This window comes from Chaetodon trifascialis, chromosome 13 (assembly GCF_039877785.1).
Source record: "Chaetodon trifascialis isolate fChaTrf1 chromosome 13, fChaTrf1.hap1, whole genome shotgun sequence".
Taxonomy (NCBI): domain Eukaryota; kingdom Metazoa; phylum Chordata; class Actinopteri; order Chaetodontiformes; family Chaetodontidae; genus Chaetodon; species Chaetodon trifascialis.
In genome coordinates, this window is record NC_092068.1 from 15,206,433 (window position 1) to 15,223,298 (window position 16,866).

At 43.1% G+C, this 16,866-nt stretch overlaps 2 protein-coding genes and 1 long non-coding RNA gene across 9 annotated transcripts in view; 2 read left to right on the top strand and 1 right to left on the bottom strand.

The window, feature by feature from the left end:
- Positions 1-8,418, top strand: part of LOC139340985 (E3 ubiquitin-protein ligase MARCHF8-like) — a 78,997-nt gene extending 70,579 nt beyond the window's left edge. For 3 of the 7 annotated variants that reach the window (XM_070977168.1, XM_070977169.1, XM_070977173.1), the window contains 3 exons: positions 2,131-2,311; positions 3,242-3,395; positions 6,563-8,418. In XM_070977168.1, the coding sequence (XP_070833269.1) occupies positions 2,131-2,311; positions 3,242-3,395; positions 6,563-6,867 (640 nt within the window). In that variant the 3' untranslated portion in view covers positions 6,868-8,418. Of the gene's footprint in view, positions 1-2,130; positions 2,312-3,241; positions 3,396-5,454; positions 5,470-6,562 lie in introns of all 7 variants that reach the window. The other 4 variants (XM_070977171.1, XM_070977172.1, XM_070977174.1 and 1 more) reach the window with 2 other exon arrangements.
- A 10-nt stretch (positions 8,419-8,428) lies between these two features.
- LOC139340986 (uncharacterized) lies at positions 8,429-10,282 on the top strand. The gene is made up of 2 exons (XR_011602989.1): positions 8,429-9,766; positions 9,834-10,282. It is a non-coding gene; the product is annotated as an uncharacterized lncRNA (long non-coding RNA).
- Positions 10,283-10,456: 174 nt separating this feature from the next.
- On the bottom strand, positions 10,457-16,523 carry alox5a (arachidonate 5-lipoxygenase a). Its single transcript, XM_070977663.1, has 14 exons — positions 16,231-16,523; positions 15,215-15,413; positions 15,021-15,102; positions 14,822-14,944; positions 14,051-14,157; positions 13,789-13,961; positions 13,544-13,690; positions 13,220-13,423; positions 13,054-13,140; positions 12,419-12,597; positions 12,139-12,260; positions 11,629-11,729; positions 11,039-11,209; positions 10,457-10,846 (listed from the first exon to the last, which is right to left on the bottom strand). Exons 1-14 carry the CDS (start codon positions 16,378-16,380, stop codon positions 10,667-10,669), a joined length of 2,025 nt encoding a protein of 674 aa, XP_070833764.1. The 5' UTR covers positions 16,381-16,523; the 3' UTR covers positions 10,457-10,666.
- Positions 16,524-16,866: the final 343 nt, after the last annotated feature.

Consider the following 16,866-nt stretch of genomic DNA (forward strand, 5'->3'; position numbering starts at 1 on the left):
CATGCATGCAAACGAATACAAACAAAGCAGCCCAGCCATAACCAATAGAGGGAAAAAAAACACTCATCCAGAGATGTTAATTGTGCCTTCTCTATCCTTTAATCCCTCCGTCCTCATCCCACTCCCTCCGCCTGATCCTCTAGTTGAGACACCCGTAGAAATTACCTATTTTTATCCTTCTTTGTTCACTTTGTCTTTTAATCTTGTAACGCTGTGGCCAGATCAGTGACGTCTGGAAATAGATGTCGTCTTGCTCACTCACTTTCTAGCACGTGCAGGTGTGCATGTGTGTCTTCACGTGTTCTTATCCTCCCTGAACCGGGATCAAGACAAACAGATTTGAACGTCCCGCTCTCTCCTCCTTCTCCACCTCTTTTTCAATGCCTTCTCTTACTTGTTTATTCTTTCCCCCAGAGAGGAGTGCCGCTGCTCTCTGCGTCTCACTCAGGGGAAACGCAGTAGAAGCCTTTCCTGGTTTACGCATAGAAAAAGTGGATTTTAAGTACAGGTTGAAATACCTACTTGTGCCTTCCTTGTGTAGCTTGTATTCATTTAACCATGAAGGCCAGTCTGCAGGGGGCAACGTGTACTTCATTCTACACTACAACAGATTTTAGTGCACTTACTGTTGCTCTGTTATTCAAGCCAGAGCCATCAGCCTGACCTTTAATCAAAGCTGTGTTGTGGTTGAACAAGCAGTAGCTGAGTTTGGGCTTATTGCTCATTCACTGAGGTCTCCCTGGTCTGAACACCCGCTACAAAGTCAATGTCCTGACATTGAATTCTGAGATCATAATGACTTTAGCTTCGCCTTTCTGCAAGTGTGTGTGCGTGTGTGTGATATTAAGTTGACTTGGAGGTAATAGGTTGCTCCAATAACCTTCTCCAACCCCTCGTTTTGTCCCTCACCGCTGAACTGAACAAACTGGTGAATGTCTGTACGTAGTCTGTATGCCCACACAGTCTATCCCGCCGTCAGATGCACAGACAAATACTTTCCTCCGTAGTGGGTGACTAATAGCTCCTGTCTTCCAACCTGTCAGTCAGTGTCCAATATGTGATCTTGAGAGGGAGAAGGGGACTGTTTTGGTGTGATATTAAAAATCTGATTGGTTCCTCACTCTGAAAAAAAGCCTGTCCAGGAGTCCTTGGGGGTAGCATACACCTAATCGAATGTTCCAGCTGTCGGTACCTGTGCCCAGAATACCTTACCAAGCATCTACAGGGGCTTAACACGGTATCACCAACTGTTAAGTTCAATGCAGTGGAGGTAGAGCAAAAAAGATTTGATAGATTGTTGCATGGCTTAACTAATTTCCACATACTTCAGATCGAGCACCAGAACACCGAGTTGCAAATGTGAATCTGTGCAAACTAGCAAGCTTAGCTAACTAAATATATAAACCTTTGGTTGAAATAGTTAACATTTGCTCTTTTATGACTGCAAACTTGACCAATATGAAAAAACATGAATTTTATAACATCTTATAATTCATTCATAAGAGCACATTTGGCCCATTAGAAGCAGTGTTGATGGAGGGGCTGCTTCGTTCATCTGATAGGACCATGGGGCGTACATCTAAAACAGAGGGTTTGGAGGCACTGACCATAACATCGTCAACCGAGCATAATTATTACTATAACAAACTCAAATCAGTTCAACGCAGAGACTCCGATTACTTACAACTGCAGGGTATCTGAGATTAGATTTGTTCTGTTCAGTTTTATGCTGCAATGTTGCAAGATCACACAAGATTACTCTCTGAAAATGTCACATTGATTTGCAAATGAAGTGCTTTGAATCAAATTAGTTTGTCTTGATTGAGTTTATCCTTGTGGGACATGCATTGTCTTCTGTGTTCAGAGTCTTAATATGCTTTTATATTTGTGAATTTATATTCCCACCTGCTGCGCTTTCCTAACACCTTGTCTTATTATACGTACTACTAGAATGCTACAAGTTTGCTGACATATGTCTTCCAAAGCTCAAGTTTGCTCGAGCTTGGGGAAATATCTGTCAGCTTTGCCTGCCAACTTTTCTCTTTTTGATCTTTCTTCTCCCCAGTATTCCTCCTATTGCAGCTGTCTAGCCTCTAGCTTAGTGTTGACTGTATTCTTTGGCTCCCGTAGGATTTGTCACTGTGAAGGCGATGACGAGAGTCCTCTGATCACACCATGCCACTGCACGGGGAGCCTGCGCTTCGTCCACCAGTCCTGTCTACAGCAGTGGATCAAGAGCTCTGACACTCGCTGCTGTGAGCTCTGTAAATATGAGTTCATCATGGAGACCAAGCTCAAACCGCTGCGCAAGGTGAGACACAGCTTGCACTGTATATTCGTCTGAAGTGAAGCGCAAAGTCAATTAATGCTCAGGTTCATTAGTGGATAAATTCAAGCTGTCGTTGCAACTCTGCCTCCAAGTGTCCCAACTGAGCTCGCATCATTCCTTCGTTATGAAGTTGAAAATGCCAAAAGCTGTCTCCAATCTGTCTGGTAGATAACACAAGCATGACACTGAGCTTTGAAGCCTTTTTTCAGAAGCGGAACTTATGGGGGGGTTGTGATTCATTTCAAATGGTTTAGAGGAAGTACACTTCCATTAAAGGCTCTTATCAATCGCTGTGGCCTGGAGATAGCAGGACACTCTAATTAAAATTCCTCCACCCTTCATTAGCTGCACAAAAGGCCTTAAACAAATGCTCTGCTGTTAATAGCTTCTGAATCCCACTGGAGAACACTGAAGTTGTTCATGTGTGAGCTGGCAAAGAAATTTAAAATGAGATGAGGATGTTGGTCTGGGTATGAAGTGTTTGTTAATGGACGCTTGGTTTCATCTCGTACTGCAACACCCGGCTCTTGTTTAAGTGACCCCGGCAGGGGCAACAAATCGGGATGCTTGGAGAGTCTATACGGCTTATTTACAAAACCGATCCGATGGTGCTGGCATTGAGTTTTGTTTTGTTTTTTTTTCCCTTGGGCTCATTTCCTGATGATGTTTTGTGAGTCCAGTGACAGACGAGGTTCCTTACTATCTTACCTGCCCCACTGAGAAGTGCCATGTAGCATTGGATCTTGATCACAGTAGCTGAATGCTGCCCATCAAATATTTAGCTCACACTTTTGGTTCCCCTGGAAAATGGCCTGGAGAACCAACTGTTTGAAAGCATGTGAATGTATTGTTGGTCCCCCTTTTGACCTCCTCAAACGTCCTTCCTTTGTCCTCTTGTGCTCTCTGCGGCAGTGGGAGAAGCTACAGATGACGGCGAGCGAGAGAAGGAAGATCATGTGTTCGGTCACCTTCCACGTCATCGCCATCACCTGCGTGGTGTGGTCGCTCTACGTTCTCATCGACAGAACGGCAGACGAAATCAAACAAGGTCAGCACAGACTCAGACGCACCAACACACATACGCACACACATGCATTAAGGGAACGCCGTTGTCTGCGTTGGATGCAGTGTTGTGTCGGATCATCCATTCATCTGCGATCTGACACCGTCCCCAACTCATTCATGTGCGGTTTCTAATGACAAATCTGTAAAACTGTTGTTATTTCAGTGGTGTGAGTTCGAGTGTGAATAGTGTGAAATGTCTAAGATTGAAATACATGTGGGCGTAATTCACTCGCAGAAGCTCAGTGGGCATGTGAGCGTGTAGAAGAGTGCGCTGCGGTTCTTTACAGATGATTTTTGGTCTGTGAGGTTTTTTTATTACTTTCAGCTCACTTTGATTTCAGACCTGTAGTCCATAAAAGGGAAAGTTAAAAGATGAAAGATAAAAGAAGATAAGAAAAGACATTTAAAAGATAGATAGATAGATACATCTGTCACTCTAACATCCAAAGTGAGGTCATTTTGGTCCATTTTCACTTCTTCAAGGGGCTTAGATCAAGTTTGGTGTGTGTGGTGTGAATTGAAATGACCGAACTGAAGGTCAGGTGAGGAGAATGTTGGACATTTTGGGTTCGATGCTTATTTGTTTTCATGCTGAGAGATGAGAAGATTGATACCACTCTCATGCTGCCAGCTAACTAACCCGGGTGTGTCCAAGGTAACTGTATTGGCCTACCAATGTTGCCAGGCTTTTTGTAGTAAACAAACGAGATACAACATGTAAATTAGTGAGCTTAGTGAGATATGCCAGTATGTAGATTTTGTTACCTCTGGTTATGTTTAGCTTAGAGACGTGAGAGTGATATCCATCGTCTGTCTAAAACAAGGAGCAGTTGGCGACATGGGGGGGGGGCACCACTAGCAGAAGGAGTGCAGGGGCAGAGTGGTTTATGTGAACATGTTGGTCTAGTCTGACGGAGTCATCGATCCTTTATCTGACTGAGGTTTGTTCAGTTTAGAGTCTATGTCCCTGACCATGACTGACATATCAGTAGCCTAACTGTGCTGTGTATTGATAAATCCATGGCGCTGTCTGTGGCGCTGAAGGAGCAGATGGATTTGTAATGGCGCCTTTTTCTCTCAGTCCTGTCCTTCTGTAGCGTTCCTGTAATATTTCTGCGATCATTCAGTAGCGAATGCCCCCCCGAGCACACCACCCGTGGAACAAAATACTTTAGGAGAACCATCACTACACATATAGTTTTTACTGTGAGGTTAGTATTCGCTTGGGTTAGCGTTTGGACCATCCACCCTGTTAAATAAGCGTTTTTCCCAAATCTTCCTCTCAGGAATTTTTTTGCTTTTCTCTGTTTCCTGATGAACATGTACTGTGTGTATGTGCCAAACTGGATCTCACTGCTGACCATAGACTGTAAAGGCTACAGGCAGTTATCCAGCAAGTGGTCAAAAAAGAGCATGACGGCCTTTTAAAAACCTCAGTGGCGAGGAGTCTAAAAGCCCCTTTCGCAGCCTCTCGTCCCAGTTCTGCCGCCGCTCGCATCTGTCTTGACCAAAGTGGTCATCAGCACGGAGATATGGACAGATTGACGCCGCCATCCTCACAGCACCGTGCTCTCGCTATCAGGGCTAAAAATGGAGAACGTTGATGAGCGGTTGTATCATCCGCTGGCATTATGTTTGCTGCCACTCATTCCTCTCTGGCATATTTGGTGCTTCTTAGACAGTGTGCAGATGGAAGAGCAGCCTGTGCCTGTTAAGCCCAACCTGATGATTCAGACTTGTTAGAGTCCCTGAGGGCTGTCAGGTTCAGTCACCATGGTGATGCCAAATAGTTCCTCACCAGTCCTGTATGTCCTGTGCCAAGTCACAGAGCCACAGATATGTCTTTGCAGTTTGCTCGCAGAGATGACATCAGAGTTAGATTTAATACACCCAGAAATGTATTTCATTGGCGGATTCACTGTTTCTGATTGCATGATGACTAACATCCTAAAGTGTGCAACTGTGATATTTGACTTTATTTTCAATTTCTGCGTTTTTCTATCAACCTGTTTGTGTGTCTTTGGTAATACATGATACTTACACTTTCTTTACCCATGCAGCCGGAAGAATCCCAGGTAAACATTTCAACTTTGACCTTTTGACTTTCAAATTGTGTTTCCCCCTCCGTCAGCCTTTCTGCATCCAGTTCTTTTCCAACTGTACTTTACACCCCTTTCCTCCCTTTACCTTCTGCCTTGATTTCAGGATAAATATAATACCTCTTCACCCTGTAAGGCCGGTTGTATTCACACCGCCTCACTGAATGTTCCAACCTAACGAACGCAGACAGACACAGCGTTCCTCCACTCTGTGTCCGTCTGCTGTGATTCATTTTCTGTGCCATACTTTGTGACTGAGGGTTGTGATTAAAACAAACCTCGTGGACAGATTCTCACACCACAGACGACACATTAGTCTCTTCTCATAAAGTTAGATATAAAGCGCCTGATATCGCTGTCCTGCCTAAGCACAGTTAATGCCATGATTGTACTACGTTCGCCTTGTTTGAATTGGTATTCAGATACTTACTCTATCATCAAGGGTACATTCAGTAACTAAAATGTGGACCTTTCTCACATTCATATCTCAAACTACTTGAAGTATAATAGCCAATATGAAAAGGCTGATGGGTTGAAGGTCAGCTGCGTATTTCCACAGAAGATGGATTTTATTTTTTGTTTTTGAAGATCCCTTTTCTGCCTCTTAGTTTTTGTTTTCGAGGTTGCTGCAGCTTGTTCCAAATATTTTCACTTCCCAAAACTTTAAGCCTTTGTTTCAGGGTTTTTGCAGTTTGCAGAAATGCTGCAGCTGCCTCAGGGGATGTAGAAATGTTTTTGTACAGTTTAACTAATTGACTACAAATCACCATTTTCTAAAGCCTGCTGTGGTGTTTTAGTTTTTTCAAAGATCTTGCTCCCGCTTTTCTAGAAGATGCACACTGGAGGTGTTGCGGTTCATGGTCAGTGCATGAGCCCCTGCGCCACCAGGGTACCCCTTTTGTTTCTGTTCATGTTGCTAGAGTATATGAACCTGCTTGGGTTAGATAAATACACAGTGAACACCATGTCTGACTTTAGTAATATTAGTTATTTTAATAGAGTTGTGAGAGCAGTTTGTTCTGTTTTTGACTCGTGCACATTTCTTTTCTATCTGTCCCCTGTCCCTCAGGGATCCTGGAATGGCCTTTCTGGACCAAGCTGGTGGTGGTGGCCATCGGCTTCACAGGGGGACTGGTGTTCATGTACGTCCAGTGCAAAGTCTACATCCATCTATGGAGGAGACTCAAGGCTTACAACCGGGTCATATACGTCCAGAACCGGCCAGACACGTGTAAAAAGCTGGCGCTGGAGAAGCCGCCTCTCATGGAGCCCAGTCTGGAGAACAAGGAAGCTCTGGCCCCCACCCAGTCGGACACAAACTCCTCCCAGTACACAGAGACAGAAGACTACAGTATGGAGGTGCTCCACGTCTGACCACTCAGCCCATGCTGTTGGTTGTCCGACTCATACTACACACACAAGCAGGCCCACAGTGAAGAGCAGCTGTCGTGGAAATGCTCGCTGACTGAGGAACAGCCAGAAACCCCCCTTTCTCTGCTCCCAGCCTGACCCACTGTCCTCCTTTGGTCTTTGTGTTTCTCCCAAAAACTTCATCCACAGAGACAGACCGACCATGACTATCTTTTCCTATCCACACTCCTCCTGTCTGACCTTATTCCTCCCTCCACCTGCACCCTGAGTCCACACTCTCGCCTCTTTCCTTTCCCAGAACTGGACTGATTTCGCTAACTTCTGTAAATGTCTGAAGAGGCCTGGAGCATACCACTCTACACACGCGCACGCACACACACACACACACACACACACACACACACACACACACACACACACACACACACACATGCACACTTGTATGTACACCTCTGGGAGAGCAGGACTGAGACAAATAGACTCACAAACAGCTCTGGAGGTCTAAACGTGTCTGATGCGTGGTTTGTTTACTTGTGGGTTTGTTAGATTCGTTCGTTTTTACCTCCTGTCAGTCTTGGGCTACCCTGCCATGGATCAGTATGTAGCGCTGCGCATCGGATCTCTGGATCATTCCAGCTACTGCCATCTCTGTGGCTGTGGTCTGTCAGCTCCGAGCTGGGCTGGATCCAGACCAGGCCTTGATCTGGACATGCATTGAAGCACTTTTGTTTTTTAATTCCCACAAACAAATCCCCTCCTGTCCTTTTGCTCCCCTTTTTCTTTTCTTCAATATGAATCAAGTCTTATGTGTTGTATATTGGGGAAAGCACACTCAGACAAGCTTGGAAAAGTTTGTTTCCTGTTTTATTTGACGTTGCATTTCCTCATGCGCACATATACATATATATTAACCCTCCCACGGATGACGAAAAAGGAACTGGGTTTAAAAAAATGGAATCATGCTGAAAGAAACATGAGAAAAAAATGAGTTTGGGATCTGTCAGGCTCATTAATGCAGATAATGGAAAATCCAGCCACATGACTTCTCTACCCCAACGTGAACTTTCTGAAGGCTTTGAGAATGTAAACTTTTTAAAAAAAATAACTACAAAAATAAAATAAAATATACAAAAAAAAAAAAATAACAAACAACATTTTTTTACTGGTCACAGGAAATTACGAGATAATTTCCATGTCTTGAGATCATAACGAGCCTCTGAGCATAAACAGCGTCGCTCATGTTTTTCTATCATGCGAATGACACAGTATTTACAGTGTGATATTCCATGTGCAGTTTTTAATATGTTGATTTGTTTGCTTAGTCACGGGATATGCCTTGAGAAATCCACAGCTGCCTATTTTCAGTCTGTCCTCGGGTTGCTCTCATTGTGCAGGCGGTGCATTGATTCACCCCAAATAGAAACCAGGCAGACTGTTACTGTGTATTTAAATTCCACTGGTCAAAATGAGCTTTAGGCTGATTTTTGCTCTGTGTGTCAGTTATGTGAACACACTTTGAGTGAACACACCGAGCGTTTCAGACGAGCAGAAGTGTGAGTCCTGCCACGCATGGTGGAGGATGTCTATTTTAGTATTTAGAGACAGACTGTTAGCTCTCATTTGATTTGATTTTAATGTTTTTCTCACATCTGGCCTTGCATATCTCAAAGGAGACAAGTTGTTTGAACACCTTTTTTCCACTTCTCAAAAGAAGCACAGTGAAGCGCAGTTTAGATGCCGTTACTGCATGACTTTTACATCAGTGGAACATTTTCACTGCAGGTCGCCAACAAACACATCATTTGTTTTGCAATAAAAGCAATGCAACACAGCCATAATTTTGCAGCCTGCAACAGATTGACAGCGAGCCTCATCACTCGTTGCTGAGATGACTGGAGCGCCACCTGCTGGTGCTGAGCAGGAGGTGCGGTCTGAGGGAGGCAGCAGTGGATTTCTCAGGGCGATGTGTTTTGGGCTTACAGTCATTGTAAGTGCTTTTGTGTACGTGGGAGCACAGCGATGCCAGGCTCATGTTGAGCCTCACAGCCATTCCAGCAACACACACATTTTTAAAAACTGTCTTTGATACCTGTGTACTGTCTGTGAACAACGATGGTCCAACAACATACCTGATGATTACTGCTCAGCAGCAGCAATAAATTAAATCCACACTTTGTTTTTTGCAACAATGCATCCTGTACTTGTGTAAATGCCCCATGGTGACTTGAGATCTGGAGTCTAATATTATTTTAATACATAATATGAGCCGAGGGAGTCGTTGTGTGTCAAGTTGGATTAAGACCTAGTAACGAGAAGCTTCTCTGAAGCTTCAATACCCACGAGGCTCAGTGCAATTAGACAGATAAAAAGTGCAATTACCCTTTTGTTGTTATTCTATTCTATAGTTATGTAATGGTGTTTAATGTCCAGGGTGTCCTCTGGGTATAAAATGATTATTTCTTCATTTTGTGTTGTATTTATTTTTAAAAGAAAACAAGAGTACAATTTGTTCATTTAAAAAAACCCTTTCATTAGTAATTTTATGCAACTTACACTTAGTTTTTTCCCAGGCATGAATACCAGAAAATGACTTTCACTCTTTGTTTTGCACTTTGTTTATTTAGATATTAGACTTGTAAAAAGCTTGTTTGCTCGACCTTAATGTGAATATCTGCTCTTCCTTCTTGCTTTTTTCTAAATTGCTTGATGAATTTTGTTTTAAATATACAGAACAGCAACGTTTTCCACCTAAAAGAACAACATGGAATATTTAGATATATAGTCTCCTTCAGATTGAAGATTCAAGATACGCTGGAGATGATGCTTCTTCTTTTTTTTTTTTAATGTTCTATTCATAGGAGCTGGCTCCTTTCATGAAGTCTGAGACAGAAGTTTTGATGTAGTCCTGATGAAGACTGAGGCCACTTTAGGACGCTTTTACAAGCAGCCACATTCCTCTCTGAGAGCAGCCTTTTCTTTCTTACTCTCTTTCATAGTGTCTCTGTCACCATGAACTGATTCTTCATTGTGTAATCCTTTTGAGCAGGATGTCGACTGAGTGGGAAAAGTACTTCCTCAGCCTCGCTGTTCCAGTATTTTAGGTTTAAATCCCCACTTTTCTGTCTGTCTTTACCTCGTCGCTTCAATTTTACCATGTCTGGGAATAGTGTAACTTGCATAAAGCTACATTTGTTTACTACTGACTGGACTTGAACATATATGACTGTTCCCCTGTCTTATGATATCATTCCACAAGTTTGTCTGTGAATTTACTTTGGACTAGTAACTGTAAAGACTTTGGTAAAAGTACTTATGTTTTTAAAAGAAATATTGATGTGTTTTCAGTTTAATTTCCCATTATTGAACAAAGTATGTAGAATTAAAAAGAACAACCAAATAAAAATTAAGTTACTTTTAATGCTGTGTTTTCAGTGAACGCTCGGTAAATCATGCACTCTGAACTGAAATGTCAGGATTTGTCAGTGATGCTTATAAAAGGTTAATGTTGCATGAGTATTATCAGATGTAACAGATTGATGAGCAGATAGAAATGACAGACTGCATCTATGAATGAAAACATTTTAATTGGCAGCTCTGTGCAAAAACATTTTAACCAATTTTCACACAAATAAGTGACAAAGAGCAATTTAGAAACAAAGTGAAGGTTTGCAAAGTGGACGTATGGATTTAGATATACAGAAGTATCAAAATCACACACTCGGAGTATTTGAAGAGCTCAATAAAAGCTTGCTCTCTGCAAAATATGAAGTAAGGGCATGATTGTTTTTATTTATTTTTTCCCTCAAACAGCAACACTGTTTGGGATTTTATCAGGGGACATGTTGTAGTAAGGCAGCTTCTTTCCCTCGTTCCTCCTCTTGATGGAGCTGGTTATCTCTGCCAGCTGCTTCCTGAACTTCTCCATGGCCGCCTTCACTGACTTCTCGGTGAAGTGCTCATCAGGATACATGCCCAGGTACAGCTGCAGGGAGAGAGAGGAGACTGGTCATTCAGCCTGCAGGCACACTGCAGGGATAAAAAGCACATGTTGAAGCAGAGTGAAACTTCCTGGGAAATTAGAAATCTTGGTCCTTAACCCAGTCTGTAGCAAGATGTGTCTGTAAATACGTGAGTGGTTGCCTTTGTGTCTGGACACGGAGTGCCCTCTACGCACCTCGTTCTCCTGGTACTGGCTGAGAGCCCAGACGGCCCCCAGGTGCCAGCTGGACCGTCCGCGATCAGGGAGGCTCTCGATGATCAAGTTCACATCTGCCAAGCCCTTCTGTTTGGGCGGGGGCTTTCGCATGGTGGATGGAGCGTTGGGGATCCAGGAACACCAGTCATACTACACAATGTAGAGCAGCAAATGCTACTTACACCTCCATACAGAAGTGTTAAATAATCTACTAATGGCATGAGATAATACGTGAATCACAGGGCCACTTTTCTGCAGAACCAGTACTGTCACTTTGATACTTTGAATACATTTTGCTGATGACGCTGTTGTGCTTCTACCTAATGACTTTGAACGAGGGTCTTTCCTGTGGAGAACTTTTACACTGTTGTTCTGTCTGGTATTTTGCCTTCAGAATAAGAGTACTTCCTCCACCACTGCGTGCATGTAAGCATGCACACAAACCGTTCAAATCACCAATCAAATCATTGTACTGAGCAGTGAATGAATGGGTGTAACTGCATGATCCATGTTAGCTAATCTATAATCTACGTCATTTTTCTGATATTTCATGATTGTCTATTACTCACCTGTCCAAAGTTTACTGCTGCATGCTGGGCTGAAGCAGTGAACACAATCACTGTCAGGTACTCTATCAGATCCTCGCGTGATTTCACAGACTTGGGAAACTCTATGTGCAGATTGTGGACAAACAGAGTGAGCTCAAGTCTTTAGAAAAATGCACTTTTTTTTGGGTCAAGGGTTGCCGTGTAAGGGATCCTTGCACAATGCACTCAGACAGGTGATAGAGAAATACAGGAAGGGTATTGCACCACTGGTGCTCAGTTAGTGACACCATCAGACTCCTGTGGCCTCCTGCCTTCACTCTTAAACCATTATCTATAATAGCACATATATGAATTTGCAATATTCTTTGTCCTCTCCTCTACAGAAAGCCCTACATTACTGAAATATTGAGGAGTGAGCTGCTTCTCTCCTTGAAAAAGAAACTTTATGTTTTGGTTAGCTGTCGCATTTTGATTGTTGTTGTAGTCCAAAAAGAAAAGTGATACAAGAGGACATCTGCTATGTGTACCCACCACAGTGATCGAAGTCCTGCATGCCGAAGCTGCACACATCTTTAATAAAGGCCTGGATTTCTTCGTCTCCCTGCACCACCTCATCACTGGTGTAGTAGATGTGCACCACATCAGACACAAAACTGCAAAGAAGAAAACAGGACAGCAGTCACACATGTAAGAAATAAAAAAATGCTTTGAAATTCTGTCACTCGCTCACACACAAGGGTAGAAAATGTTCCCACCCTGTTTTCTCTGCTTCAAACACAAAAACAATTGCATGAAACCAGCTGTTCCCCACCTCTTGGTGGCCTCCCACACCCTGTAGCCGTCGTCTCTGTAGAAGTAGGTGGGCAGCTCATCCTTCCTGTCCACACCGCGGGCCTTGATGGCATCCGGGAAGCACAGAGACCTGAAGGTCAGAGACTTCACGGCCTTCTGAATCAGCTGGACATGACCACCTCCACCTGTCGCATTCGCCTTGGTGAGGATGGGGAAATACAGCATCATCACAAGTATCACTCATTATTCATTATTACTATGTAAGCATGAGGTTGAGAGGCCATTACTGAGTGCACTATGGCCTCTTTTATCAAAGGAAATGAGAAGGCCTTTTTCTGGGCTTTTCCTGCATACTATTTCCTCATAATTTGCACATTGTTTGATTTTTGTTTGCTTTTTACTCAAAAATAAAAGCCTCAATGAACTGTAACTCTGAAAAATAAACACTGAGTTGAGTTTGTCATGTTTTGACTCCTAATTTGTGCACAGTGTAATACAGACCAGCATGTAAGCACTGCTTTCGTGGGATTTTCCAATTTCTTTTGCATCTCTTCTCTCATTAAATTTGAACAGGAACAGTCAACCTCCTTTCTCTCCTGCTCTCCCTCCGTCCTCCTTTCTCGGCGCTGCTCTTCTACACACCCACAAACTCACCTTGTCGAAGATGCCGCACTCACAGATGAGCTGCTCTCTGGCTTTGGTGTTGATAGCGATGGTAAAACGAATGTGTGGGATAAGTAGCTGAGAGAAGGAACATCAATCCGTGAATGAATCAGTCAACCAATTAACTAATCAATCAATCATCAAGTCTGAGTTTTACCTTATACACAGGGTGAACAGCAGGGAGCTGTCTGTACATGGCAATAGCGAACACCTCTGTGACCAGATGTGTCCCGAGCAGGTGTGTGATGGTCTGGTGGTACTGGAAGTCAGCTGAGCGGACCCAGATCTTAGCCAGCATCCAGTCATACTGACCATCGGTGGGCAGGAAGATTGGGTTGTCCTCACCTGGAGTCTGCCCAAGCTGGAAGAGACAGAGGACGAGAGAGAAGCAGGAAAAAGAGGAGAAATTGAATCAGTCTGAAATGTGAAGGGGAAATGTTTCCCTTGTTGTGTAACACACACCTGCTCAACATCACTATACCTGTATGGCTATGGGCAGGATCTTGTTCTGCGCGTTCTTGTACAACAGACAGACTGGAGCTGCCAGGTACTGTATTGTGCATGGGTCTGTGCAGTTAGGACTGATGCCGTCTAACACCTCGTAGTCTACTATGTAGATGTTGCCTGCCTGAAGCCAATAGAGAAGTTGTTTTAAGGCACATTTTTATCCTGGAAATGGAAATTGACGTGAAATAGACTCACAGAAACAGACAAAACTGTGTCTACCTCTATTTCCTGCTCCAGAGTCAGCTCTCTCTCCAGGCTGACAGAGACCATCTCATGAGTGACAGGAAACTTGTCAGGAAGTTTGGTGCATTTTTTAATCACAACAGGGTTGCAACCATTGAGAAACTGGTACCCAAACATAAAGTCCTCCTTCCAGTGTTGCATCACATACTCTGGACAATACAATACAATAAAATTCAACACAATACAATACAATGCAATATAATACAATATAATATGATATAATGTATGTGAGGCTGACCTGAGATTGTGTTTTTGATTCTCACAAAGATTGTCTCAAAGTCAGCAAAGTCACTCCAGGAGGACTGGAACATGTGCATGAACTGGTTCACAAACAGGTTCTCTATTCTGGAAATTCATGGTAATCATCATCATCACCATCATCCTCATTATACTCACCACCATCATCACATTTGCCACCATATTCACGTTATAAAGGTCAAAGTATCTGAAACTGGATGCATTTCCATGTTACATGATTAAAAAGGATTCTGGAAAAGAAAAGTCTGTGTCAAACTGTAAATATAGTTAATGTTTGCAACAAGAAGCAGCACCAAATGCAAATTTGCACAGATGCAGCATTTCTATGAAGACCTTTGGAAACTCAATGCAGCAAATTACATGACTCATTTTCCATCTCAACCACTGCTCCATTTCATGAATCATACATTAGCTTTGTTCACAACTGCTACATGCTGCAGTAACAGTAGTGTTGTGGATCTGTTTTGTATTATTGTGTCTATGTGTAAGCTCATACGCCTCCATGAAAGCGCAATGCAAATGTCCCTTTTGATAAACACACAATGATGCCTCTGTTTTTCCAGGCACCCCTGCTTACAGAAAATAGCATGCTATCAGCATGTTATCACGGCTGCATGAAAACTTTGCATTGAGAAACACCTCTGAGGTTAAAGCCCCACTGACTCACTCTGCTCTGCACTGAGGGGCGTCAGCTGTCCTCACAACTAGTGTAAACCTGTTGATTACAGCAGGCTGTTAGATGTGCACGTACGCCTTACTGTAGTTCAGCACAAAGTCCACTCCCTTCTCACTGTCAAACTGGATGTCCCTGGGCAAATCCTTGTGTCTGTTAGCATCTATGCTCATTGGAAAGCCTGGCTGCCACTCCTTCCATCTGCAAAGGGCAGCAGAGTTATTAGTGAGCAGCCTATTACATATAATCACAAACTGCATGTGAAGAGTGAACTTGCCTGTAGGTTTTTCTCCTCATATCCAGCTCTTTTTGTCTGTGCTGCTTGACCAGGCTGGTCTTATCATCCTGGGGCAGGTGTGCTACAACAGACACAAGACAAAGTGAGGGATGAGCACAGCTTGTTTGTTTGACTTGTGTTTTTTGCAGACTCAGATGAAAAAGAACGGTCTGTTAACCAACTGCTGACTCTACCTCTTCCATCCCGCAGCACCACTTCCTTGTCATCCACCAGCCAGCGGAAGCAGGGGAACTCTATATAGTCTCCAGACGGGGTCTTGACTGTGATGTACCTGCAGTACCAGTCATCCTGCACCCAGTACTTCTTCTTCTCAATCTTCACCAACACTATGTCACCCAGGTTCTCCCCGACCCTCACGTCATAGGAGTCCACCTGCAATTCAGTCAGCGGCTGAATAAACATGCAGTATGTGCTGGAAAATAGTGTCATTTACTGAATCAGGTGTGTATTATTAGCTTTGTCTCATCTGTACAAAACATCGATGTCACATGTTACATTATGACACCTCATCCCACCCGGCCTTTGCTTAGTTTTATTTATTTTAATCTGTATTTTGCATCTTTCTTTTGTCTTTATTGTGAACCACTATGTGAAGTCTGATCTAGAACTGGTTTTATATGAATAAACTTTACTTATATCTCATCATCTTATCAACATTTGCACTTTGAAATAAAAGGTATGACAGTGTATCTGTTGCTAGACCAGTTGCTCAGAGTAACTAAGAACAATTTTGTGGTATTTGTACATGAGTATTTCTATTTCCTGCTACTTTTAACTTGTACTCAGTTCAGAGGCAAATACTGCACTTACTTCATTAATTTGACAACTTTAGTTACTAGTTACTCTGCAGAATTAGTTTCAAAACATAGAATATTATGAACAAATAAGTTATGATGGAATATTATAGATCAAGATAAAGCTTTACTGAGCCCTTGAGGGAAATTCACAAGCAACCCAGCAGATAAACTAAAAAGTAATTTTCCATTCAAATATGCTTCAGCGTAGACTTCAACTTATGTTTTCCCTTCAAATAAAAGTTGACTTTAGAACAGACTCAATCCATAACTTCTTCCTCTTTTATCTCAACACATCCTGTTTGTGTGCACTTCTGATGCTCATCATTCATCAGAAGTTGAAGCTGAATCTGAGTGTCATCCTCACCGCTCTGCAGCAGTGCAGCATCACTTACCGCCCCCCTCTCAAAGTCATTGTACAGAGGTTTGTCCAGCAGTGTTCTCTCGCTGCATCGCTCCGTGCCCACCAGCGTGATGTAGACATAGTCATCGGTCCCTGCAAACCACTGGCTCCCTGTGGAAACAGTCACTGTGTAAGACGGCATGGCGGCCACGCAGGACGAAGAGGAGTCCAAAAATGTCCCTCTGAAGATGAAGAAATCTGCAGAAAAGAAATTCTAAGAACCATAAAAAGTAAAGCAAAACTGAGCTTCCACTTCTAGCTCAGATTTCTTTCACTGATGTACACTTCTCACTTCTCCCCATTTCTCTTGCACAAACACCAAGAAAGTGTGTAATCAGACAGAAGGGGGAGGTGCAGGATGCAGAGCAGCTCTTGCTACTCATACCGAGTGATCTCCACCCTCACACTGCAAAATAGGTCAGAATACAATACTGTCCTCCATAGATGTGTTATCAGTGGTGATCTCCCGAGTGCAGACATGAACGTGGGCACAGGAATAGCTGACTTACTCCAGGAGCTGATATCACATTCATTTTATTTGTCTGCAGAAAACAGGAGGGTGTTTTATAAAAGCATAACAGAAGAATTCCTGCATCGCAGAGTAGAACAGAGTAGCAGGGTTTTCATT

Coding starts and splice junctions, on each gene's coding strand:
- alox5a (XM_070977663.1), bottom strand. CDS start 16,380: ATGCCGTCTTACACAGTGACTGTTTCCACAGGGAGCCAGTGGTTTGCA. Junction 15,414..16,230: donor ATGACTTTGAGAGGGGGGCG/GTAAGTGATGCT, acceptor ACTGAATTGCAG/GTGGACTCCTATGACGTGAG. Junction 13,691..13,788: donor CTCTGGAGCAGGAAATAGAG/GTAGACACAGTT, acceptor TATTGGCTTCAG/GCAGGCAACATCTACATAGT.